Source organism: Salarias fasciatus, chromosome 20, assembly GCF_902148845.1.
Source record: "Salarias fasciatus chromosome 20, fSalaFa1.1, whole genome shotgun sequence".
In the NCBI taxonomy this organism is placed as follows: Eukaryota; Metazoa; Chordata; class Actinopteri; order Blenniiformes; family Blenniidae; genus Salarias; species Salarias fasciatus.
Window position 1 is genome coordinate 10,049,061 of NC_043764.1, and position 25,861 is coordinate 10,074,921.

The following is a 25,861-nucleotide window of genomic DNA, read 5'->3' on the forward strand; positions in this document are numbered from 1 at the left end:
CTCCATGGACCAGCGAGAGTGGAGCGTTCTGATTGGCCCCTGGAGGTGGATGTCAGAAAATGGACCAATCAGCGGCCGGCTTGTTAAAATCAACGCAGTTAGTGTGAATGCTTTCAGTTTATCCAGCTTTTTATAAGTTTATTTATTTTGAATACTTTAACTGATACGAGGCACTGACGCCATTTATTGGACCTGGCTGAAATGTGAGCCCATTGTTATTAAATGTTGTATCCAAGCTGTACAATATACTAATGAAACATTTGTTTTGGGGTTGCTGTGCAGTGCAATAAATTAAGTTTCCCAGAATTGTTATTCTATCTGGCTGCCCTACTTCTCTTCAGTCACAGAGATAATACCTCTAGTTTGAGGCATATAATTCATATTTTTATGTGGAGTTTACCTGTTTTGATGTGTTTATTCATTACCCCAGTTTCTTTTCAAAAACATGAATTTAGGTCTACATCAGGGCTGGTGCTCTCACCCATTGACAGTGTATATAGTGGACACAGCATGTTGCTCAAAAAAAAAAAAAGCCTACCCGGAAGTTTCTAAAACGTACAATATCATAGCGTCCACCAGGGGCTGGCTCCAAAAAGGCTGAGACTCCTCAGAGTTGTTTTTTTTTTTTTTTTTCCATTGCATTTCATGGTCCGGAAGAGAGATAAGGTGGTTCATCTGAAAATATATTAATATGGATTTTTTTGTGTAGAGCATTAAACTGTTCACAAAGGTGTGTGTGTGTGTGTGTGTGTGTGTGTGTGTGTGTGTGTGTGTGTGTGTGTGGGGGGGGGGGGGGGGGGGGGTTACTTGATCGATAGGTCTGCTCTGGAATGATTGACAGATCCTTCCAGCCTTTCAGGAGGTTTACATTATCGAGGTGACATTAAGAATAAGTTCTCCTATAATTATTTTCCACAGTTGCTCAGTTTGTTGACTACTTTCAATTAGTTGTTGGTTCATTGTAACCATGACTAGCTCTTGGATAAACTGCACGAAAAGACCCTCTAAGGATCCTGTTGTCCATTGTTTTTCTGTAAATTTTTGCATTCATGCATAGTATTAACAGTAAATATGATGTGTTGTGCTCCTCAAAACTTGGTCATTTTTTTCTGAGGTGTTGTGTCCTGAACATGGAGTTCAACCAACTTTAAGCGAACAATGGTTTTGTTTCCCTGGCTCTCGTCAGGTGCTGCTACATTTTGGAGCCAGGTTGCTGTGTTGCTTTGATGCAACCTCAGGCTTAGGGCTTCGCTTGCTAACCACAGCCGAGCCGCAGTGTCACGGCTCTGCTGGGAAATGCACCAGGTGTAGAGCACCGCTAGCGGGTAGAAGACAGTGCGAGCGGCTGGCGGGGAGAAGCAACCTGCTCTCACCACAGAGCAAGAAGGTCATTAGGTTCAAATAACGGTTGGGCCTTTCTGTTTGGAGTTTGCATGTTCTCCCCATGTGAATGTGGGTTTTCTCCATATACTCCAGTTTACAGTCCTTCAGTACAAAAACATGCATGTGAGGTTATTTGGTGACCATAAATGGCCCCTTGGTGTGAATATGTGTGGTTTTTGCCTTTTGACCTGTCCAGGTGACCCTGCCCTCGCCCACCATTAGCTGGGATCGACTTCAGTGCCCTGTGATCCTGCAGTGGATAAAAGAGTGTAACAGATGGATGATAGATGGGTCAGGGCTGGTTCAACTGGTCCGTCAGTTTATGACCAAAAGTTTAAACGATGCACACATCAGAGGTATGCATACATGGATGTGTTTGACTGTCCTTGTATTTGTTCTTTGACAGACTGGCAATCTGGCACACCCTGCTTATTTCTATGCATTGTTATCTCCTTTTGTTCTTTACTCCTACAAATCAAGAAGACTTTATTTATTATGGTTCAGTTAGTTCTAATAAGAGAGTAAGAGAGTCATCCAGGGCTAAAGAAGGTTACCAATAAAAATGTATATAAAACGACAGAATCAAATTAGCTTTATGTAACCTGACAGACTAAGTTTCATTACTGCATTTGGCTTAGTGTAAGCTTCGTTTGCAAAAGATTAAACCCCATTTTGAATGTAGTTGTAGTTGAATGTAGAAAGTAACAAAAACTATTGGATGATCAGAGAGACACTAGAGGCTGATATAGCTCCATAAAGTGAAAACAATGTGTAATATAGGAGCATTACCCAAAAGCACTATAAGATTACCTCTTTCTTCATCAGATGAGGAGGACTGCCTGCGTCTTCTTCATGTGGAGCCTTCCTCTCACAGCCAATCGAAGAGAGACTCAAATTGATCGCGGAACCTTTTTCTCTGAGGGTTTACTCAATTTCTCATTTGTAGTAGGTGCTAATTAAATTCAGTGTTAAATAAGTGATTGATGCTCTCATCATTTAAATGTCCAGAAGTCTGTGCTGATGAATGATGAACATAATAATATCCCATTTTATTTCCAGTGCATATACACTCTGAATCTGAAAATGCGACAATATGCCAATTAATAAACATGAAAGTAATAATAAAAGTCGATGAATATATACAACACGTGCCTGGGACTTGATTCTTTGAATTGATATGTGGTTTTTAACAACGTTCTAATCAGAGACTATATGAAGGAGGAGCAAGGTTGTGACAGCATGTCCCATTCTTCCCTGCTCAAACAAAGCTTTCTTATCTGCACTCTCCCCATCACTGGTACAGACTGTTGAGGAAATCTACAGCATTTTATTTGTTGTTGGTTTTTTTATTGCATAATAACTGGGATGTCTTTCCGAGGAGCTGAAATCAGTGACAATGTCATCTTTTAAAAAAATAAGGATATTAAAAGATTGTATGATAGAGCTGAAATATAACTGAATTAAATTAAGTCAACTATTTTTGTTTCTTTTCAGTTTTCTAGAATAAAGCAACAAAAAAAGCATCATATCTGTTAGAAATATCCTTAATGGCAGCATAACAATTACAGAAATCATTTTCATTTCAAGAATATAACTGATGCATTAAAGCAAGGTCACGCTCGACGGTTTCCTCCTCATTAAAGATAATGATTAATGGAAACAGCAACTCTGTTTAATGACCTACAGTCTTTTGATGCATATGGATACACACAAGTATGTTAAAAAAAAAAAGTACCAACAAAATTAAAAAAATACCAACAAAATTGAAAAAAGTGTCAGATATAATGGCAGTGTAGTCATTTTCCCTCTAGAGGGCGCAACATAATAAATTCTCAATGTAAAGAGGTTTTACTGGAGCTTCAGTGTGCTGAGCTCCTTTGTACTGTAACATCAGTTGAATGTACTTTTAGCATTATAGAGTATGTAACTTTCAAACTTTAGTTTATGAACAGAGCTGATCGACACATGTTGAAAAGGGCGATCGTTCTGAAAAATATTCCACTAAATGCAATATAAGAACAAAATAATTGATTTGATTGCAGCAAAAAAAGTATGTAATTTATGTAGCAACTACCTGGCAACTATTGCAATCACGATGTTACAGGTAGACATCGGACATACTGAAATCCACTTCACTGCCGTTGTCGTCTGATTCGCAGCTGTTGGGAAAACAGACGCCACATTGTCCTGGCAAGTTGAGGATTGATGATGTGCGCTCGCATGGGCTTTCTTCCCCTGACCACTTCTCTGTTTTTCCCCAACAATCAGCAATTGAATCACGCAGCGCGGGGCCATTTGAAGCTCACACCTACACTGGCAGAGAGATGCCATCTGATTTCACACGGCATTATATCCAGCACATGATAGAAGGTCTTTGAGAGCGAACGTAGGAGTCGGCCATACCCCACGAGCACATAGTGCAGCACATGGGTGGTGTTCTCATGGCACATGCATGGTATGTCTCTTGTTGTGATGTTGTCTGTGGGCAGAATGGAGTTTCACTATCAGACTACATGCCAGGCCTCTGCGAGCCGTAATGAAAGATCATAAATAACAGTGACAATATCCTCCCTCTCTGCAGGCCTTCCTCCCTCTTAACTTGGGAAACTTTGCAGTTGCTGATGCACTTTTGAGTGTCGACTCGGTCGAGCTCTTGAGGAACAGACTGCTTTAGCTAACGTAGTAGTATATAGGCTGACAGCGATCGCGTTTATTTATAGCGCCTCATAGTGAGTCAGTGCGGATATGCTCCGGGCTCCAGCGCGTCTTTCACAGCTGATGGCAACTGCAGCTGTGGAATTATAACAAGCAGCTCGAAGTTAGGTCCGCCGGACGGACCCATAAGTCAAATCATCCTGTGAAGCAGGTGCTGGAAGTCTGGAGGGCTCGGCCAACACATGGCCAAGCAGTCAGAGTTGAAAGAATCCGCACTTCTAGAAATCAGTAAAGCCCTTACAGTTTGGTCCAGTAGACAGACGTTTCCACAGAAAGCGTTAAGGTTCATGCGTTTGCCTGCTGGGATTACATGTGTTTGAATTTACTGCATGTCCCGTTCGCACATTCTCTGACGTGACTTTTGTAAAGGTGATCAGGGGACGAACGGCATCTGCCTTTGGGATCCGATTGGCAAGTTGTTCCCCTGCCAAGTTGAAGTTCAACACGTGTGCTACGTGATACTATATGTTTACACAAACTTGAAAACAAAATTCCTCAGCACTGAATGAAAGAGAGTGAGAGAGAGTTGTGAAGTTGTAAAACGGTTACCTGATGAGGTGAGGGAAAAGCACATGCACTTTATGTCATTTCAGATTATTTCAAGAGTTTTTTTGTTATTTCTTCTCCACTGCTGTCAAACTTCAATCTGTGTTTTCTATTTAAACCTTCTGACATTCAAAATGGGGATGTTAACAGTTGAACTTCTCTCTTCTCTGCAGGTAAGCTTTACGTGCATGTACACCTCGCTGGTGCTGGAGCTTCACCTCCAGAGCTTGATGCTTCCTCAATTCAGACATGGGATCAGTGATATTTATAATTTGGTAGTCTTGTCAAATCTGAAAGCATGTATCCTCGAGGTTGGCAGTTCTCTCATCTGAGCGGTAAATATGAAACAATAGGACTACTGTAGAGGGCTGAGCCATGAGTTTCACTCATTTCTGCCCAATGTGAATTTATCTCTTGGCAGAGTGTGACAAAGTCTGGATACATTCCTGCTCTACATCGGCCAAGTCTTGTATTTCTGTGCATGTTTTGACTGATAATGGTTATTCAGATTTTAGTCTTCCAGCAGAGGGAGAGGTGCGCCCACAACCACGATCGATTTACAATGAATAATGAATTTGCAAGCTTTTGGTTTAACAGCTGCATTGCTTTGTTTTATGTGGACTAATTTTCAATTGATCCTCATTTGTCACTGAGACCTTATTGCCAGCATGCAGTCTGGTGATGATAAAACTCCACTGTGCAGTGAAGATTTCTATGATTGTATTCACATTTATGTGTTTGTGATTGCATTCTGACGTCTGACATTTCCATTTTTACTCTTTGTATATGTAAAACGCAAATAAACCTAACCCCTTTAAGTGAGGAACCTTAATATGTTTTCCTCCACCAATTAAGAGCAAAGAGGAAGCTGGGCCATTCGAAAAATCAACTGAAACAAAGTGTGTCCCAGATACTTGATGGCGTATCCTGTTGCAGTGGGCGCCGCTTCGTGCCGATGACTCTGCGCACAATGAAACATTCACCATTCACATGAACATATAGGACAAGAGAGACAAAGAAGGAAAGAGGGAGAGGTGGTCCACAACGTGTCTGTGTTACAGGCAGATCACACAGACAGACTTTGGCGTAAAACAATAAGGGCCTCTTATAGAAAATGTGTGCCACAGCGCAGACAAAGCCTCGCCTGTCATGACACAACATGTCATTGCACTCAGCAGAAATAAAATTCTATTGCTTCTCGTTGTGGGACGCCAGATGTGCAAGGCCCAATATGTAAATGGGGACATGTAGGAACACAAGCACAAGCTGTACAGCGCAAAAAAAACACCATGCCGAACCCAGAGCAACTGTAGCTCACTGTACGGCGCGTTTATGGGCCTGACTGTCCACATGCACACACAAATCACATGCTAAGGAGCCCAACGTGCACATGTGCCCCGGAGGGGTCCTGGTATCCTGTCGCTTTTGTGCACACGTGTATTTTGGAGATTAGCTTGACCCTCATAAAGCTGTATACCAGACATACATGCACACTTACATAACACACACACACACCCACACACACACATCACACACACACCAAAGATCCTTCTCCGTTTTCACTATCTCACTGCTGCAGCACACCAACACATTCATTAACCCCCACCCACCTCCTCCACCTCCACCCTGCATCATCCATTCTGTATCTGACCACACACAAACATGCCACCTATGCCTGTCACCCAACATGAAGCCCCCCCCCCCCCCCCCCCCTCTGCTCCCACCCCTCCCTCCTCTGCCACTCCCACCCCCGGGCCCAGCTGTCCGTGGCACTCACGGGGCCCATGGGCTGACATTTTCGCCGTGACATCACAGACCTCCGCGCCTCGCAGGCCTGACATGTGGCATTCGCCGCACGCAGGTGGACCCTCGCAGCTCCGGTCGCAGCAGGACGGTGTTCACGTCGGCTCCGTGAGACGAACTCAGTCGCAACTGCAACATTCAGACTTTCGGATGAGTTTGGGACAGCTATGCATTTTGAATTTTCAGGTTTTGACTGTTTTAGAATAAACAGTAAAAGTGACATTAAAAGTGTCGAACTGAACGCTTCTTGATTCCTCTCTAAGTGATACAAACCAGGGGATGCTGGGAAAACCTTCCCATTTCAGAACCCCCCCCTCTTGAAAAGTCTCCTGTTTGATGGACAGGAAACTGCTGATAGGTGTGAATGTGTCAGTCCAACAGAGAAGCCTCTCCACAAGTGTGAGTCTGAAAACAGATGGATGTTTGTGAGACATCTGCTGAATAATAAACCGGAGTGATTTTGTTTTACACAAGGTGAGCAAACTGGGATGAACTACACTTTGATGCTCAGCGAAGAGAAAACTACCAACAGTCACAAGTGGGACTGTGGGAATTTTTTTTTTAATGTTATTTCTTCAAGTGATGGAAGAAGGAAGATCAAGCTGATTGCATTGAAGTAAACTATCATCACTGTTTAAGCAACATATTATAATGAAGTATAGACTATACTAAAAAAAATTGAAATTTAATTTGCAGAAATAGTTTGTTCTTTTGATCTAATTCGGTCATAATTTAACCTTTATGCCACCACGGTGCAATTTTGATTCACGTATGTGTTGTAGATATTATTTAAAAAGAGTAGCTCAGAGAGGATATATACGTGTATATATATATATATATATATATATATATATATATATATATATATATATATATATATATATATAAAACAGTTAATAAAAGCATTTAAATGGAAAACCAATTAAAAAGTGACCACATTAGGAGAGAAACAGCCACCAAACCAAGTCAGAACAGTTTTTGTAAGTTGAAAAAAAAAGTAGAAGCACTTAACAGTTTTCCAGTGAAATAAAGTTTATGTGCTCAGCAAAAAAGAAAAAAAAAAGAAAAAAATCTTCCAAGACTGTGTGCTGCTGGATGGAAAAACAAACAAGCAATAATTAAAGTAGCATGGAATTTGCTTCCTTTTGCATTTTGTTTTCTGGGTGGAGTATCTTCTTCTGTGGACTGAAACAATTCCTTATTATGTTCACGTCAGTGTTTATTTGATGTGTTTTTGTGATATTATGGAGCTCGACGGCGGAGGCTTTTTCCTGCTTCACGACAATAAGAAATAAAGTGCATTTGTCTAACACAGGCCATTTCTGCCAGCCTCCAGATTTATACTGAATAGAAACAAAAAAAGCTATTGCTATCTGATTAATATGCTTCCAATAGTACTCCGTAACCCTGAATTAGTCATTGTTTGGTTGTAATTTGACCCCAGCATCACTGTAATGACCACATGATCATCTGCTGATGATCATGTGGATTTGGCCATTGCAGTGCAGAAAACGTCTACATAAAGCCAACGTTGGGCTGGATGCCTCCTAACTGTAATTTGACACCAGCCTCAGAGCCTAACCATCTGCTGCCACAGATGACCACGTGCAAAAAAAGTGAGCAGGAAAACTGAACGTTGACAGTAAATTGAGTAACGCAGTTCCTTCTGTCATGATGTGAAGCCTTTATTCAAAACATGGCGGTCACTCTTCCTCCTGTGCTGGTTTCTGGAGTTCAGCGCATTTCAAAGTTGATCGCAGTTTAAGAGCGGAGATTGGCTCCGAGCCAAGTTGTCATATTAAAGCGAATTAGCCTGATGTCCGTTTGTTTATTCATAACCACGCATTTGGACATTGTCACTTCTTCATTGTTGTACAATCTGTTCTTCCTTTATGCTGGTGAGATTTTTTTTTCTCTGTTGGATGAGAGCCAACAGCTTTACAAATAAAAAAGATGACCAGTTTAGTCTGTTCACAGTGTGCGAAACATCTCTAATGGCCTGCGAGGAACAGTATTTCTGGTGGCCGGTGTACAGACACTCTTCTGTTGAATCCACATGCGGCAGTCTGGTTTACGTTAGAGGAGAGATATTACTGTATCCATCTGTCTGCTCAGGCTGAGCGGTTTCTTCCTTCCTCTCAAACTGTTTTCACTCTCATTGCTGAGTGCAGGAATCCGGGAGAAAACATTCTGCACTGACTAATGTCTCTCAACAACATAACTAAAACTCATATGCATATAGGTTTGTGCAGCGATTATCTATTTAGCATTGCAGATCGTGAAACATGTACAAAGGCTTCGGGTTGCTTTTATTCCTAGACTGAACTTGCAGATTTTGAAGGATGTGCGTTGAAAGCATGTGTGTCATGAATGTGACTGAGACATTTCTCTTTATGGACACTTTTTGCTGAGAAATTTTACTGCCTCATGACGGCTATAATAGGTTTAACACGTGTTCATCCGCACAGAGTTATGATTCATGTCACTGCTGGAATATCACTCAGTATGTGTGTGTGTGAAAGCACATGATCGATCCTGGGCCCACCCAGGAAATGACCCCACCCTGTAGCGATGTACAGAATTCCCCCCCTCGGCGGAGCGGCCACGGCCCAGAGCCTCTCCGTTCGCTCCTCTCAAAAGACTCCATTGTTCCCCAGACGTCTGAGGCGAGAGAGAGCGAGCTAAAGAGAGTTATGAAGCTGGCCGTTGGGGCAGAGGCTGGGGTGGTGGGTGTTGGGCCGCTGCCTAAAACCACACGGAGGAGAGGGAGCCAGACAGAGCATCTCTGTGCGACTCGCAGCCTACTGTTGGAGCCTTGCCTCAGCTTAACAGCACAGTACGAAAAACTCCACAACACGACACAAAAAACGCACCTAACTGTCAGCGGGCTCAACCGACCCGGCGACTCGAGGCCATATGCTCCTCCATATTTGGGCCTGTTTGTCTGCGTGCTGAAAAAAAAAAAGGGGGGTTGTCTTTTTTGAAACTTTCAAGCCTTTCTTGAACGGGCCAATCAGAGCGGGCGGCTGGATGCTGCCCCTGTGGAAACTTGTTAATCTGACTATGTGCATTTCATCCTCCTCATAAAGTACAGACTGTACAGTAGCATATTCTTTAAAATAGCATGTTTCTATACTGGATGCATTTTTTTTTTTTTTTTTTGAAAAACATAATTAGATGTCGGTTCACATTATCTGATTATCTAAAAGTTTCAATTTCAAGTGGACAAAAATTTATCAGACTTGATTCAGGACAAAACATGAATAAATATTTGCTTTGCTCTCCACAAGGAAAGCTACAAAACGACAACTCATTCAAATGTTTTTAAAGAGTGTTTTCAGTTTTTTATTGAAACAGTATGAACAAAAACACTGCAATTAAATAAAAGGCTTGAACAAATCAGATGGCACAAATTAAAGACTCAGAAGTGATAATATGTGGCAAAGCAGAAGGGAGGAAACCAACAAGTATCGTTGCAAACATTTGCAGTGTCTAAAACCTATCCATTAAACATTACACCACTCATTCAGTGCACATATTAAACACGTCTGCAAAGCAAGCGGGGGTAAGCTGAGACTTCATTATTTGTACACCCATTTAGCAAACTTACAATTGAGGAAAATAACAAAACGGGGCATAACTGCCTAACACTGTGCACTAAAACTAAGTGCAACTATTAAATGTCATCATGTGCATGCAATCCGGGGTTAGCTCCATATAAAGACTGCGTTCTGGGCTGTTCTGGTAATCTAACTATTAACAGAAGTGTTGCGAATGCACCGCCGAGACAATGCGATCACTGTGTAACGACCCGCTGGCGAGCGTGTAACCCTTTAAAAAGAGCAAGCCAGAAGTCGTCCGAGTCAATCTTTTTTTGGAATGGGTGGCAGTCAAAGAGTACAGTCAATTCACATTAATAATGCACTTCAAAAGTTAAAATCCTCCAAGCGAGCTCGAGAATACCAGAGACAGTGGCACAAACCCTTCTGCTAAATTTCACAGATATGTATCAGGTTTTTATATGTCAGTGTTAAAGTGGGCAGAATGTCACGTTACTCTTGCAAATGAGGGTGCCTGTTTGTTTGTTTTGTTTTGTTTTTTTTCTTTGCTCGCCCTCAGAGCTTATGAGTGTAATGTCGAAACAACCTCTGCACACGGTGCTTCATACAGTTGGACGACATGTCGGAGATCCTGGCTGCATGAGAACGTGCTTTAACTTGTGCTCGGGGGTGTGTGTATGTGTGTGTGTGTGTGTGTGTGTGTGGGGGGTGTTTTGTAGCCACAAAAATAGCCTCGGGCCGCCTGTACATACTGCGTATTCCATAATATCAAATGCTAGCCTATGCAACTGCAACATATGAGAAAGTCATTAGCTGTGTACTATGTAGTCCCCTTGCATTGTATATACATCCTGTGGAATTTCTAACAGTACTTCCTGCTTTCTGTACGGATCCCAGCCTCCTTGTGTGACTCTCGCTCTCTTTTTTTTTTTTTTTAATTGTTTTTTGGTTTATCAGTATTTCCTATTTTGATGTTCCGCTCTGCTCTCCAACCTCAATCTAAGTCAGGCGCGACATCACTTTAATGGAGGGGATGGTCCTTTTTCCCTGATGCCAAATAATCTCCCTTCTTTCTCTCTTCTCTCTACAAAATGCACTTGAGGAGCCCTGAAATTCGTTGTGACATCCTGCCGTCACCTTGTTTTGTTCTCTCTGCCGAGGGAGTCGGGCTGGACGGAGCGCTTTGTGTCGGGGATCAGGGAGGTAGCAGGGGAGGCGAGGATGTTCGCTCATGTACCCCCCACGCCCCCCTCGTCTCACATACATGCAGTATATACATTAACACACACAAACCTCCCTCCCCATCTTTCGTTTCTTTATGCTTTGTTTGCTTGTTTTTTTTTGCGTTTCGTTTTTGGCTACAGTCCAGAGTCCTGGTTAGACGAGTTTAGTTCTGGTATCGCGCTTGTTTTAATGATCAGTAATGACGTCACAGTTCAGTAGTTCAGAATTTCCAGAACTTTGAGCGCTCCGGCTGCTTGGCGGCCTTTTTCTTCAGGGGCTGCGGGAGGAAAGAGATAAAATCCAGTCAGAGACCGAACAGCGATCTGTGTGACGGAGGTCATGTTAATCATGGTAGTCTGTAAGGGTCATTTCATTTCAACGTTAATTAACCGGTTTACTTATTATGTGTTATTCATGATATTCCTGGACCACGAAGACAGAAAGATACTGAGGAACAAACATGTGGTTAAAAAAAAGGCGGGTCTGTATGTTCAGGTAAAGACATGTTATGAAAAGGAAAAAAATAAAGTTGACATAAGACCAGTCGTGTTTAGGTAAGGACAAGATTAGCCTTCAGGGTACATTTGTCTTTTCTGACTGTATTATCATGTCTACACACTGTGAAAGCGGAACATTTATTACATCAATAATCCCAGGAAATCTGATTATTAGTTATTGGGAGATTTGCTCATGAACTCTGGATTGCCGCCCCACTTTTTACAAACACAAGTCCTTTGTTTCTGGGAATGAAATCGAGCTGTGAACGGAATAATCACCGGTTCACCTGATGACCGGTGGTCCTGTAGATAATCTCTGAGTCAATAAACAGCCTAATTTTAAGGCCTAAGAGGGCCACTTATTCCCATAAATGCCAGAGTTTCTCCAAAAAAGCACAGAAAGGACTGTGTGTCTGCAACAGGAGCAACAACCTTCAGAATTTGTCAGTACTTTTCGTTTTTTTTTTTGTTTTTTTTTTAAGGTGGGGAAATAACATCTGTTATACATTTGAAACATAAATAAAATTTGAGAGGTTAGCTGAGAGAATCAAATGGAGACATTTACAGAAACCAAAATGCTGTCTTTTTTGGCAGGTTTTTTGTTCTTGGCAGACCTGCGACACAAAAAAAAAACATGCATCATCATTACTGTTGTCGTTAATTATTCACATCCTGCTCTCAGGGGGAGGCCACGGTCCGTGGGAATACTGCAACTTGGAAGAGAAGCCGCGTGTTCATGAGGGGAAACATTCGAGTTCAGAATGCATAAGCCACCTGGAGACCAATTACGGCTGAATCGCGACGCAGCTTGAGTTGGGCGTTCGAGGCCGTCTTATCTCACTGAAACATGACGTCACCGCCTCTCCGCTCTTTCATCTGCGGATGCGTCAGCGGTGACTCAAACGCTCGTGCATTTTCACTCCATATTTAGAGGAAGCCACAAGCCATGAATCAGTGCACAACATGGGTTCAGTCTGTGTGCGTGTGTGTGTGTGTGTGTGTGTGTGTGTGTGTGTGCAGGTGCCTCGGTGTAGCTGGATACTCACGAGTATTTGCCCATCCTCCTCACCACGGCGACTACCACAGCGATCACGATGATCACCGCCAGCAAGGCGCCGATCACGATGCCGACGACCTGTCCGGAGCTCAGGCCCTCTGTGGGACAGCGGGAAATCCACCGTTTTACACTCTGAACACTTTCCGCTCGCTTTTCATGTTAATGTTTTTGAATTCCTTGCTTAAATGAGTCATTTCCTCTGCTTGAAAGACATAAACCATCTGTCTATGAGACATATTCATATCAGCAGAGACATGTCGAATCAACGCTCGCTGATTTGACCTTCCTTCCTTCGTCCCTCCGATTTCCTCACCTTCTGGGCCATCCTCGACCACCACTTCTCTCTCCACTTCGGCGGCCGCCGTCGCCTCCGGCGCCTCCGGCGCGACCTCGGCCGGCTCGGTGGGAGCCGCGCTCTCCACAACGGGGGCGTCGGTGACGAGGGGGGCAGCGACTCCGGTCGTGGCGAGGACGACGGTTTCGGTCTCCACAACGGCCTCATCTGTGACGGGATCGGCGGGCGCCGGAGCTTCGGTGGCCGCCTCTGTCGCTACTTCTTCCGGCGCCGCCGCCGGTTCGGTCGCCGGGGGCCCGGTGATCAAGGTGATGACTTCCGCCTCCGCCTTAGGAACCTCGGTAACTTCCAGAGCTTGTGTCACCACCTCGTCTGTTTCTGCCACAGCGGCGGTCACGGGGTCCAGCTCCTCAGGGAGCGCCGTGGGGCCTGCGGGACAGATCAATGGAAAAATTACAGATTGCTTCAGGGCTGAGTTTCCTTTTTCTCCTCCATTTTCGTCTTTGCTCCCTTCTCGCCCAAACAAGGTGTTCTGATCCCCAAGCAGCTGCGCAGGAACAGAGAGACGTTTTCGGTGTTTGTTCAGGAGTCTTGTCTCAACAGAGTTCTGCACTTAAATTTCCCATAAAACCATGAAATGTCCCAGTCTCAACTAACAAACACATTTCTCTGTTCATGCTGAACATACATCCATTTTTAGTCTTTGTTCCATTAATACTGAACCTTTCTTTCATTTCTTTTTGAAAGACTTGTTTCACATTCGTTTAAAAGGTGGAACAAACATAATCGTGATCATTTCCGATGAAAACTTGTGGTTCTGGCTCAAGGCGCCTCTGTGGATTACTGTTCTTACATTCATGTAAAGGGGTAGATATTCTTGTCAGTTCACGACTGAAAAGATAAAAAGTAAAACTATGAGGTATTTTCTGCACAAGTTACGTCATTTCAATTCACATTTGAAATTCAGAAATTTGTTCAAAACCCTGTCTGAGAAGAAAATCAGTTCAGCGTGTAACGGGCTATTGGAGGGGGGACGTTGAGTAGTTCTAGGACCGGTCCCAGAGCAGACGGATGAATGGCGAGGCTACATCAGGAAGAGCATCCGGCGCAAAAAGACTTGTGCCAAATCAAACATGTGTGTCACATGATCCGCTGAGCCGACCCCCGGAAGGGAGCAGCTGAAAAGCCACAACTAGGAAAGGATTATCAACGACTATTGCAGCTGATCGAAACATGATTACATGTATATATATATAGAGAGAGAGGCAGACGCATCCACTAAAAAGTTCCAAGCAAATGTTTGTGTTTCTCTGACGTCATGAAATCAAGCAGATCTTTCCTCTTCCTCGCGCTCCGCCTTAAGCGATTATCCCAGCGTCGGCACATGGCTACGGAGCACGTACACCACACCCAGTGACCTCACGACACGTACATCCTCCCTCCATTCCTCCGCCGCCCCACCTTCTCCTGCAGCCCTCCATCCTGTCTTTAAGGCTGCGTGCTTGGGAACTGGCGTGCCACATCCTATGCCTCATTTCCTGTGGAGGGAGCCGCCGCCGCCGTGGCAGCAGCCAATGTGTGAGGAGAGCGCGAGAAGCCTCGTTAACCCTCTGCCGTTTTAATGCGTGCAGCCGGAGGAAGGCGGGGCGGCGGCAGCAAGGCCTAACAGTATGAGGACCAATAAACTGGATGATCTGCGGGGTTTTTTTTTTTTGGACAATCTGCCCTCGGAGGGTTTGAAGAAATGCTGAACTGACGACATGAGGGAATGTCAGGAAAAGAAAAAAAAAACCAAGGTTTAGGTATCAATCAAATCTGATGAACCGGTCCGAGTTCATTTCCCTCCAATAACTCCTGCTTCATCTCCTCCCTGTTCATCATTCGAAGCCACAACTGAAAGCTCAGCCTGGACAGCGCTGCTGCAAAATTAAGGAGGTAGATTTCAAGTGTGGCATCAAAATTACAGTCTGGAGTTAAGTTTCCACCAACAGGCTGCTGGCCTGAAAGGGCTTCTTTTCTTTGGAAAAGTAAAAAGCCCTTTTAAAATCTGCCTCCCTTTCAAAAACGCTCCTTCTGAAGAGAGCAGAAAGAAACCGTGTGTCTGCGAGTGTGTGTTATCTAAACTTAGCATGTGACATCATGCTCCCTCTATCCCCTTTTTGTCCGGTTCTTCTAAATACTTGAAATAATAGAGAATACTTTGCACGGGTAAAAATAACCCTGAATGGCTGGACTTGTCTCACAACTGGTGCAGACCCGCGTGTTCATTAGCAACAGGCGGGGTAAATATAACAAAACATTTGTTCCCACTGTGGCAGACTATTGAAGGGGGGTTTTCAGATGGCGACTGTTTGTTTGGGACGTCTGTGAGCGATGATAAAACGGTCTGTGCTTCACAGAGTATGGCTGCACACTATGTGTAATCACCCCCTCAACCTCCACCAACAATTGTTTCATTATGCGCACGGTTCCCACAATTAGCTCTGAGGAGTATTTCCTCCCCGCTGCGCTCGACCCCTCCAGGGTTAATGCAGCTGCAACTGGTAGCTCAGCAAGAACCGCAGCGGCCTTCGCACACTTCTCTCCACTTCTTTTAATCTAACTCTCGCCTATCTTCGGCTGCATGACCCTGCCACTCCCCGAGGAGAGGTTTTTCTTACTGCCGAAACCTTTGAGGAGACCGAATCCCTGGAGAGAGAGAGAGAGAGAGAGAGCGAGAGAAAAGCAAGAGGGTGGAGGAGAGCTGGGAGCGAATGGTGTGTTTCAAAGCTGCGGAGTCAGGAAGCGGCGTCGTTCCTGCTGCCTGATTTCACCGCGGTCGGCCTCTAATGTGAGGCGTCGGCTCGCAGGGAGATGTGCCACTGTGTGTGTAGCGGCTGGTGTGTAAAGTGACCGTGTTAATCCTCGGAGGGGCTCCGGGCGCGGGGTCAGACCCGGAACTCTACCCCCGGAGCTGGTGAGGATTTCGACCGACACGCGGGTTTCGGCCCGGGTCAACAGGCCGAGGGACGCCGCCTCTCTATGTGCGTGACCTTTGCATGGTTGCACAACTTGACATCGATGCGTCTCGTGTATCAATATGACGACAGAACACTTTAGAAAAACCCAGAAAAAGTCGCGCTGTTGCAAAACGCGCGCCGCCCCCTCTGCATGTGTGCATCATTGAATTTCAGCTCACTTTCCCCTCAGGTTTGACCACACACAGCCTCCCTGCATGCATTTCCATGTCCGGCGAGCCTGAAACATCATCTAACCGCCAGAAATCATCCTGTCAGTCCACAAGGGGTCAGCGAGTGCCACCGAGTTCACCGAGCGCGCGTGTGCGCGTGCACGTGCACGTCAACCTGTGGGTCACCGCTGGACTTTAACAGGCCTTTTCAAATAAGCTGTACAGAAATTAGAGCCACATTATCAAGTTTGAGAAGAAAAAAAAAAACACATTGCTGGCAAATTGGATACGCAAAAACCACATCCCAGATGTATTGAAATATTAATGAAGTACAAAAAAAAAACCGCCTGACCGCAAACGGTTTGAGTGATGCACCAGAACGGAAGGGAAGGGTGAATATTAGTGTAAAAAAAAAAAAAAAAAAAAAAAAAAAGGCAAGTGGGCGGGCAGAGGGCTGAGGGGAAACACAGCAAAAAAAGCTGTGAGAAAGAGGTAGAGGCGCCCGTGTGGGGCTTCACTCTTGTCTCTCATAAATAAAACCTCCACACTGAGGGAAAGAGTGAGAGAGAGAGGGACACAATATACACTGTGAGACAGGAAAGGAGGGAGTAGCAGCTTCCATCCATTACAAGCACAATCAGCTGCCACTGAGGCCCCCTGCTTGTGTGTGTGTGTGTGTGTGTGTGTGTGTGTGTGTGTGTGTGTGTGTGTGTGTGTGTGTGTGTGTGTTACTAATTCGCAGTGCTGTGTGGGAGGGAGTGCGTCTGTGTAGACGGTGTGAGGGAGTGCGAGTGCGTCCACCTTTGGCGTCCAGGAATGTTTTTGTGGCGCTGAGGGAGGAAAGTGAGAGAAGATATCGGCACACGGCCCGACACACAGTACCAATATGAGATGCTGCACGGCGCACACTCCCCCGCTAAACCGGCGGAGAGTCATTGCTAATGATACCGGGGTGTGCCACGTAACGCACGCAGGGGGATTTCGAGCAGGAGACGGGCCAGAGTGGAATATTCTCAGCCCGTCTTATCGCAGACGCAACACAAAGAGCGTCCGCGAATCAGACGGGAGCCGCTGCCTTCCTCTTCCTCCTCCTCCTCTTAACTCAGATGTGAGGACATGCAGCAGGTCCCATCTGGACTCCATCACCAGGGGCAGGAGCTGGCACCGGATCAAGTCGGCCTTTAATCTCCGGCCTTAAAGGTTTGATTACATTTCTAGGTTGCGATGAATCAGAGCAGAGATGGCAGGAAGCGCAACTCCTGTGGAAATGTCTAAATAAGCAGGTTATGCTCTTCAAACACGATTTCTTTAAGCCCGTCCAACAACCGCAGGCGAGATCAATACCTATAAGCCTCAAGACTTCACCAAACTGGCCTCTTAATGTGTTTCAGATCTTCCTCACTTTCGAGACGGACTCCCACATCGTTAAACGCCCACGCGGTTTTGTAGGCCTTCCTGTGTCAGCACCCCTACAGCTGAGCCGCGTCTCGACTCGCAGCGCACGTAGGTGAGACCGATATGAGGCATTTGTGTTCCAGAGGAGGCACGAGGAGAAGAAACTTTTCATAGGAAGGTCTGAGCAGCGCACGGCTCCTCAGCCGGCTCAGCCTCCTTTCCATAAACAGATGTTTCTGTCTGCTCGCGGAAATTTTTAAAAGTATGACTTTGCATTTTTTTTTTTTTTTCTTCTTTCTTTCTGTGTGCTTTCCCCCCTCAAAATCAGACTCGGCTGACGTGAGAACCGCTCCTTCTCCAAGGTCTCTTTTTACTGGCCCGTGTCTCATATTTGGAGAGTGAGCGCAACATTTGAGTCATTTCTAAGAGCTGGCATGGACAAAGGGCTCTGACCTCTCCCTTCAGCGGCCAGATGTGACGGGGATGTTATTGGCCCGGCGAGTCAGACAAAACTCATTAGGAAGGAGACTGAGGGTGGGTGGGTGAGTGTGTGTGTGTGTGTGTGTGTGTGTGTGTGTGTGTGTGTGTGTGTGTGTGTGTGTGTGTGTTGGGGGGAGCGACAGGAGTGAGCGGGAGGAGATGGAAGGGTTTACAGGATTCATGGGGTTTCATAGCTAAGTCAGCGGGCAAGGCGGTGATAAAGGAGCCCATTCCTCACGCATGAGGCACAGATGGGAAATAGACAGTTTTTCTTATGATTCTTTCTCCGTTGTGAATCAGAGGTGAAGGCATTCGGAGCTATTCCCAAAGTTTTAGGACCATAACCTCGGTGGAAATGAAGCCGGGAGCATCCGCGAGTAAAGCCTGTTATTTAAAAATAGACCCATCCCCTCTCTGTTGCCCCCCTCCCCACGGTGTCCACACCACGATGGGGGCAGAGAGTTGGAAAAAGGTGGAGGGCTGTTAAGAGACTGGAGAGGAAGGGGTGGGGGGTTAAAGTAGTAAAGCTTGATACCCCACCAAAGATGGGTAAATGCCAAGAGGCGGCGCGCCTGCCTGGACTAACAACATATGGGCACGAGAGGAGGGTGGAGCAGCTCATCGCATCGCCCCTCTCATCCATATGACCCTCTTAAATATAGAGCGTCTGTCTATTAATACACGCACGCAAAAACCGGCCCTGCCCGGCAGTTCCCTCAGGCCTCGGCCATTCCCCCCCCCCCTCGGTGCCTGCCTATTCCCCTGGGCAAACAGAGCTGGTCAAGGCAAAAGGAAGGAAGCGGAGGCAAAGAAAGAATGGGAAAACATATAAAGAGGGGAAGAAAGAGCTGAAATGTGAAGAGGAGAGTCTGAGGAGAAAAAATAATAATAATAAAAAAAAAAAAAACGGAGGAGAGTTATTGCAGCCAGAGAGAAGTGAGAGAATCAGGAGTAAAATGAGAGGAAGCAGCGGGTAGGCTTTCAGATAAATGTGTACGGTGTATGTTACAGTTTACAGTCCCCCCTCCCTCCCACCACCACCACCACCACCCGCTCTCCCTCCCTGCGAATGAGCGCTGTTTTGGGAGGTTTCCAAAGGATATTCCTTTCTTCTCTTTGGCAGCGCCAGGAATTCACAGACACGAGGCAGCAGAGCTCTCCGCTATTACATCATATTTTTTCCCTCATGTCTGCAAATCAAACTTTTCCTCCCCTCGGAGCTCAGAAGTGGGTAACGGTGCGAAAACGAGACAGAAACCCAACCGGCGGGGATGAGGTAATCTGGTAAAATAAGCACAGGGTCTCTATTTGTTCAATCAACACAGTGAGCCAAAGCTTTGCTTTTCTGACTTCAGTCATTCTTTGATAAGTTTTAAAATAAAACCTGTACCAATCAGAAAGTTTAAAGAAAAATAATTTACACTGTTGAAAAGAACTGAAGTCGACTAAACACAAAACAACTGCTGTAACTTGTGTGAAAATTGCAACAGTTTCTTCCCGTTTGAATCCAGCCTTCAGAACGATATCATTTCATTGAGCTGGGATTAAAGCAGACAAAGAGCGGAGTGGCGGTGGGCACATGGAGGCAGGGGGAGCGAGGGGACACGGTGTGCTAGCAGCAGGACAGTGATCGTGGAGAGTTGACTTACTTGCACGTGTGAAGGCGCAGAACGGGCCGGCCAGGGCCAGCAGGAGCAGCAGCTGAACTCTCATCATGGTGGAGCCTCTCGTGCGATCTTCTCGCCGGCCAAAAAGGTTCTTTAGGGGCTCCCTTCAGGGGCAAAGAGCGCGACACCGGCGACCTCGCACACGCCAGACGCACAACCGGCCGGCTTCTTCCAGAGGGGGGGGGGGGGCACACCAAAAAAAGGTCAAGGAGGGAAAATGAAGTTGTTTGGAGGAAGTTTTTTTTTTTTTTCTTTTTGGAGAGCAGATGCCCCGAGGTCCCGTTTTAAGGTGCGGAGGTGAAGATGGACGGGCCGAGGGGTCGGCTTGGTCACTTCTTGAGAGGGGCAGGAAGAATCAAGAGTGGCGGAGGGATGTGGAGAGAGATAGAGAGAGAGAGAGAGAGAGAGAGAGAGAGAGAGAGAGAGGACAAGAGAAACGGGAGAGGAGCTCTGGCCACTTTGAGGAAGTGCACGGAGAGAGAGGGAATGGCACACAGCAGGAGAGAGAAGAGAGGGTGCGTGTGAGTGACTGAGAGTGGAGGAGGGGTGCTGGTGGTGGGCTGGGCGGGCTGAGGAGCAAGGGGCAGGTTGCTTTTGGGGAGGAGGGCGTCTGGATAAGGGGGTAAGGTGGTTTCAGCGCTCGCGGTCCGGCCCCGCTGAAGACGTGCGTCTCCTCTTGGTACGCTGCCAAGCCAGCACTCCTGTCTGCAATATCAGCAGCACACACACACACACGCTTACGCACACACTCGCACTCACACACATGCAAACGTACACACTCGCACTCACACACATGCAAACGTACACACTCGCACTCACACACATGCAAACGTACACACTCGCACTCACACACACGCAAACGTACACTTGGAAATACAGATAAACAGACAGTTGGCTCATTTATCAAGACACGAGTGGAAGCTCAAACTCTGACTGGCTGGTTTGTGCGATTAAAAAAGCCGAAGTAACAAGCTTTTTTTTTTTTTTAAAGGCTTCCTGAATGAATGGAGGCAGATGTAAACAGAACTTTGAGCTGTCTCAAATAAACTTTAATCACAGAGTTTAGAGCCAAGCGAGTGTCTGCAGTAAAACAGAGCCTCGCTGCGTGTAGGCTGTCAAAATCTACAACAGCAACTCCACTGACGAAACCAGAAAAACACTGAATGAAACCAGCATCTGCAACGAATCTGCGCCGCCGCTCCAACACATCAGTCACCGTCTCACACAGTATTTACGGCCGACGCAGGGTAGCGGGAGAAAGCCGCTTTTTCAGAAACAATTTGCCGATGAAAAGGAGCCGTAAATACGGTTAGAACACTGTGTGACTTTCACACCGGCAGGCATGGGTGGTCTGTCCAGTTTCTATATGATCGAGGACGAACAAACGCTTGCCTGGCACGAGGCTGACACCTGTTGGACAGCAGGCCAAGAAGGACGAGACAGCAGAACCCAATGCTCTGAAAAGCTATTTTAACAACCCAAAAACAGGACTGTTTCATACTTCTTTTTTTTGTTTTTTTCTTTTTCATTTAAAAAAAAAAAAAAAAAAAAAAAAAAAAACAGTGGGCACATACAGCCAATTTAATGCTGAGTGGTTTGGATAAATGATAAATGATAAATGATATGAGAGCTCTGATCTGAAATCCTGTCTCATATTTTGCTTCTCTTCAGAGTAATCTGAACTGTGATAGTTAACTTAGTTAACTACTTAAATAAGTGGTAATAAGGCAGAAGGATTTAACTGCAGCCTTATTGATTTCCGTCACAGGGAACTCATACAAAGACTCGGAGGATGAACGTTCCCATCAAGACCTTCAACAATTCTGACACACAGTAGAACACGCACTCATTCTGGAACACTCAAGCTCATATTCAGTGGATTTCTTAAATAAAACAAGAAGAAATATGTGAATCAGTGAAAGTCCCTTGTCCAAAAAGAGTGTTGACATTTTAGTGGCAGGGTTAGAACTTTCTGCAAAGTCATCCAGAGAGCCAGATCGGCTCCTCTGATTAGAGCTTTTATACATGACTTCCATGATTTAAAGACTTTTTTAACGGACTAATAACTCAAACACGTAAACAGCGGAAGAAATAACGGCAGCAGATGCAGGGTTAGCGCAGTAAAAATGGTCAATGACATTTTAATAAACACTGAAACAGATTGTAACTGTTGAACTGTCATACACAGATTATCTATGACACACAAAATGCCAAGGCCAGTTTTTCCTCTCTCTCTCGCTCCTTTTTTTTTTTAAATCACTTATTTACAATATACCGAAGATATGTACATTATGTGTCTCCTGAAGGACAAATAACAAAATACAGTCTCCATTTGCTGTTTTCTTTTTTCTTTTCTTTTTTTTTTTTATCAGTCTGTGTTTTTCATGGGCAAACAGAGGAGTAACATACCATTATTTACAAGGACAACAACACACAAAACATAGAAGATATATATGCTGGTCACTGTTATACAGCATTTAATGGTAATATTAAAGAGTATTTTAATTTTTTTTTTCTACAATGAGACCTTGTTTTGACCACCTGAACAATTACTGAGATCTTTCAAACCAAAGAGCTCTTCAAGGTCCAATATTTCAGTATGTGAAATATGTGACCTTCAAGTAATAACACAAAAAAAATTCACTAGATTCTTATGCTTTTTTTTTTTCAAGCTGTATGAAGCTGTATGCTAAAGGAAATCAGAGAGGACTATACACACTTGTACACGTAGACAAAAATAACATCACAGTGAAAAAAAAAACCCAAAAGTTTGAGCATTTTGTAGCCTCTGTTCACCTTGCCGTTCGTTTTGCGTCGTTTCATTGAAATACATAATTGAAAGAAATTTCACGGTTCTCGCTCTTCCTATTCGCTGGATTGCTCTCGAGCTCGGCGCTGTGCAAAAAGCTGCTCCGCCTCTGGAAGAAGAGGCGTCTTGAAAATTCCGACCAACCTTTTCTGCCTGGCTGTAAATGATATGCACGTTTTTTTTTTTTTTCTTCTTCTCAAAATTACAGGACTTGGAGAAACACTATTGTATAATCGCAGAAAAAGAACGTCTGAGTCTCGCCAGCGTCTTGTTTCACTTTAATTAGTGGCTGCTCTACGAGTTACGGAAAGCTTATTCCACAGTATTTTGCATTAGCTTAGCTTATGCAGCTGACAGATGAAGATCTGAAACCTTTTGACTTACAGTCACGGGGGAAGCCTGCCGCTGGCCGGCAGGATTTCAATACTGACAGCACCGTACGACACACAGTTATTCTCACATACAGTGATGTCGATGGCAGAAGTTTATGGATGGATGTGAATACTACACCCTGAGAAATGGCGCGATGGAGCGAGAAAAGATCCGCGTCGGTTTTCGGAGTGAAAGAAAGAAGATCAGGAAAGAGTGTGATGCATAGATGTTGGTGGAGTGACAGAGGCAGAGACATTGCCGGTTTTAAGCAGCAGATGGTGCTGTGCTGCACTCTGCACCTGGTGAGACACAGAAAAAGCCAACAACAGAGGAAAAAAAACCGAACTGTCAGAAGCAGCAAACGATAAAAGATGAGAACATGTTTCACGTTCAATCTGTGTGAGAGAAAACGTGATTTACTGCATCAAGGTTGAAACGTGTGTCTCTCCTTTTTTTTTTTTCTTTTTCCTATTTTAGTCACAAGTGCTAAAACCTGGGGACACAGGATAGAACAGGAAACGGGTTTATAAAAAGAAAGGGGGTAGTTCACAGACGATTTGACAACACTTTGGTGACTTGTAACCCTGTCGGCATTGAGGGGGGGAGGAGGATGCAACATGAAAGATTCAGAAAACCTCTTTTTGACGTCTTTTTGCTCCGCAGAGCGCGCGTTCACATCTTGGCTTCATCCAACTCATTTCAATGATTGTCTTTAGACTCAATCACTGGGATCGGGAGGAAAAACAAAAAAAGTTGGCCTGCATGACTGGAAAACAAAAAGCCTCTGCGTTTGTGTCGGATTGTCGTCTGTCTGTTCACGCAGGTGAAAGGAGCCGGTCGTCCCGTACCTCGGGTCGCCGTCCTCTCACATTGTCTCTGTGTCATTTCCAGTCCGACCCTTCGTCGTCCGGCTCGGTTCAGACTATGGAGTCCCAGTCGAAGTCGTCCTGGATGTCGTCGGCGGCGAGCATGCGTCTCACCTGGAAGTGAGCGGGCGGCAGTGCGTGTTGCTGCGCCTGCTGGCTCAGCTGGCTGTGATGACCTGCATGTGGATAAACGCAAAGGACGCCGGGCTCACCATGTGCTCCTGGTGCTGCCTGAATTATTCTGGAAATACTTGCAAATGCAACCGAAAAATCAAGTCTGAGTCGAATATTTTCTGGCTGATGATCTCGTGAAGGTCGATCACAAGTCAGAAGTGAAACTACGAGCGTGTCTTGAATCATAATGAACATCAAACAAAAAATGGAATCGGTAGCAGTTAATACTAATGTGCCATGAATCTTACTGTGACTTTATTATCACACCAAGGATGTGATAACAATCCCATCTTTACACAGACGACCGCAAGGAGGAGAACTGAGGTATCGTTTCAGCTTCATGATTATGCTGCAGTTCCTTTTTGCTGAAGTGTGATTAGTTCAATTTTCTCAAGAAATGCAGAATTTACAAGAACTTCTCGATTTTATTACTCTAATTGTGCATTGGTGGATAAGATGGGGGAAAGAATGAAGATCGAGAAAGGAATGTATGATAGTGCAAGGACTGGAAGCTTTACTGTCATAATTAAAATGTTTATAATGACATTTAGGCCATTAAAACCACATTCCCCGACAAAACTAGCCATTTCTACCTGTTTTCTAAAGTAAGAGTTTGACTTGATGAGATGCAAAACAGCCTTAAGAACAAACTGAACCGTCTTATTTGTTGATGAAGCAAATCATGTTTGGAAAGGCTGCCATGCCTTCAGGAAAACTTCTGTGAGTCTGATCTAGTTGCACACAATATTACAACAATGAACAAGCATCAAATTGTACTTAAAGATCATTAAAACTGTGTATTGTTTTATTTTTTTGTGCAATAATCTTTTGCCAGGTTTAAGAAATACATTAAAAGAAAGAACTTGATTTACGGACAGTGTGCCATGCCGTTTTTTTCTTGACTGTGAGAAAATAAAAAGCCTAGTTCATCATGCGATTTGTTTCTTGCGGGTCTGTCGACTTCGTGGAAGTGACAAACTGAGTGATGAACAACATTTTAGGCTGCATCGATTCTCTTTGAGAAGTTGAGGTGTTGTTTTTCTCAATCCGGAGAGTCAACCAACAAATTAAAATATGTGTTATTAAAGCTGAAACTATCACTCAAACATATCTGCGGCACATGCACTCTTCCACATCGGGGAGGCGGGGCTGCTGACCTGCTAGCAGGGCGATGGAGGAGTCTCCCGTCATGGCGGGCGCCGTGTTGCTCATGAGGGGCAGGTGTGGATACCCCGGCGGTCCCATCAGAGAAGACATGCTCTGTCTGGAGTCCATGTACATGTTCCCTGTGGGAGGACGGACAAAAGGCCAGTGACTAACTGTCAGATCAGTATCCCCACTTTCGCACGCGCGCGCGTGTGCGCTTCTCTCCGCGGAACGCGAGCTGTTATCGTGCGCGCCACACAATTTTCACTGCCATCTTATGCTAAGCCCGAGAAATCCCTCAGAATCTGCTGTCACTCAGTGGATTCCCCACTGGAGAAATATCCCCTCGTCTTCCTATCTCTGCTTCAGCTGCCACCAAACTGACAACATCCATAATTCCCTTGTAAATATATAATGGGCCAACAATGGCGCAGCGAGCGGGGAGGCTGTAACTCGGCTTCAAGGCCCGAGCCGCGGCGTCCGTCGCCACGAGCGCGGCGTGCAGGAAACGTCCCTGAGCAATTTTCAGAGGGCTGATTGTCAAAGGATGAAATTAGGCAAATAAGTAATGACTTTTATTTATCTTGTATATAGTTTTCCTTCACAGGGCTTCGGGAGAAAATGAATGTCTGAGGCATTCATTTCAGAGCTCGGTTTCATTACCAGCTATTCATATTCTGTGGAAGTGAAGGCCCGGAGCTCA

General features: G+C 45.1%; 2 protein-coding genes and 1 long non-coding RNA gene across 4 annotated transcripts in view; 1 reads left to right on the forward strand and 2 right to left on the reverse strand.

Moving 5' to 3' along the window:
• Positions 1–10,316: 10,316 nt before the first annotated feature.
• Positions 10,317–20,421, reverse strand: pdpn (podoplanin). 2 transcript variants are annotated; one of them, XM_030118096.1, is made up of 5 exons: positions 19,774–20,421; positions 13,099–13,509; positions 12,775–12,883; positions 12,294–12,342; positions 10,317–11,508 (listed from the first exon to the last, which is right to left on the reverse strand). In XM_030118096.1, the coding sequence occupies exons 1-5, from the start codon at positions 19,838–19,840 to the stop codon at positions 11,452–11,454; spliced, it is 693 nt and encodes a 230-aa protein (XP_029973956.1). In that variant the 5' UTR covers positions 19,841–20,421; the 3' UTR covers positions 10,317–11,451. The 2 variants fall into 2 exon arrangements, with proteins under 2 accessions (XP_029973956.1, XP_029973957.1); XM_030118097.1 differs by lacking the exon at positions 12,294–12,342 and having other exon boundaries at positions 19,774–20,408.
• LOC115407664 (uncharacterized) lies at positions 16,968–23,955 on the forward strand. The gene is made up of 3 exons (XR_003933658.1): positions 16,968–17,449; positions 17,641–17,756; positions 23,864–23,955. It is a non-coding gene; the product is annotated as an uncharacterized LOC115407664 (long non-coding RNA).
• Positions 21,839–25,861, reverse strand: part of LOC115407656 (forkhead box protein J3-like) — a 60,534-nt gene continuing 56,511 nt past the window's right edge. Inside the window, exons 13-14 of the mRNA XM_030118091.1 lie at positions 25,170–25,298; positions 21,839–24,014 (exon numbers count right to left, since the gene is read on the reverse strand). Coding sequence (XP_029973951.1) covers positions 23,890–24,014; positions 25,170–25,298 — 254 coding nt within the window. The 3' untranslated portion in view covers positions 21,839–23,889. The remainder of the gene's footprint in view (positions 24,015–25,169; positions 25,299–25,861) is intronic.

What these genes read in the sequence shown, in the direction of transcription:
- pdpn (XM_030118096.1), bottom strand. Translation starts at nt 19,840, where the DNA reads ATGATGAGAGTTCAGCTGCTGCTCCTGCTGGCCCTGGCCGGCCCGTTC. An exon ending in CTGCGCCTTCACACGTGCAA is followed by an intron (nt 13,510 to 19,773) that starts GTAAGTCAACTC and finishes TCTGTCCCGCAG; the next exon opens with GCCCCACGGCGCTCCCTGAG. An exon ending in GGTCGAGGATGGCCCAGAAG is followed by an intron (nt 12,884 to 13,098) that starts GTGAGGAAATCG and finishes GCTGTCCCACAG; the next exon opens with AGGGCCTGAGCTCCGGACAG.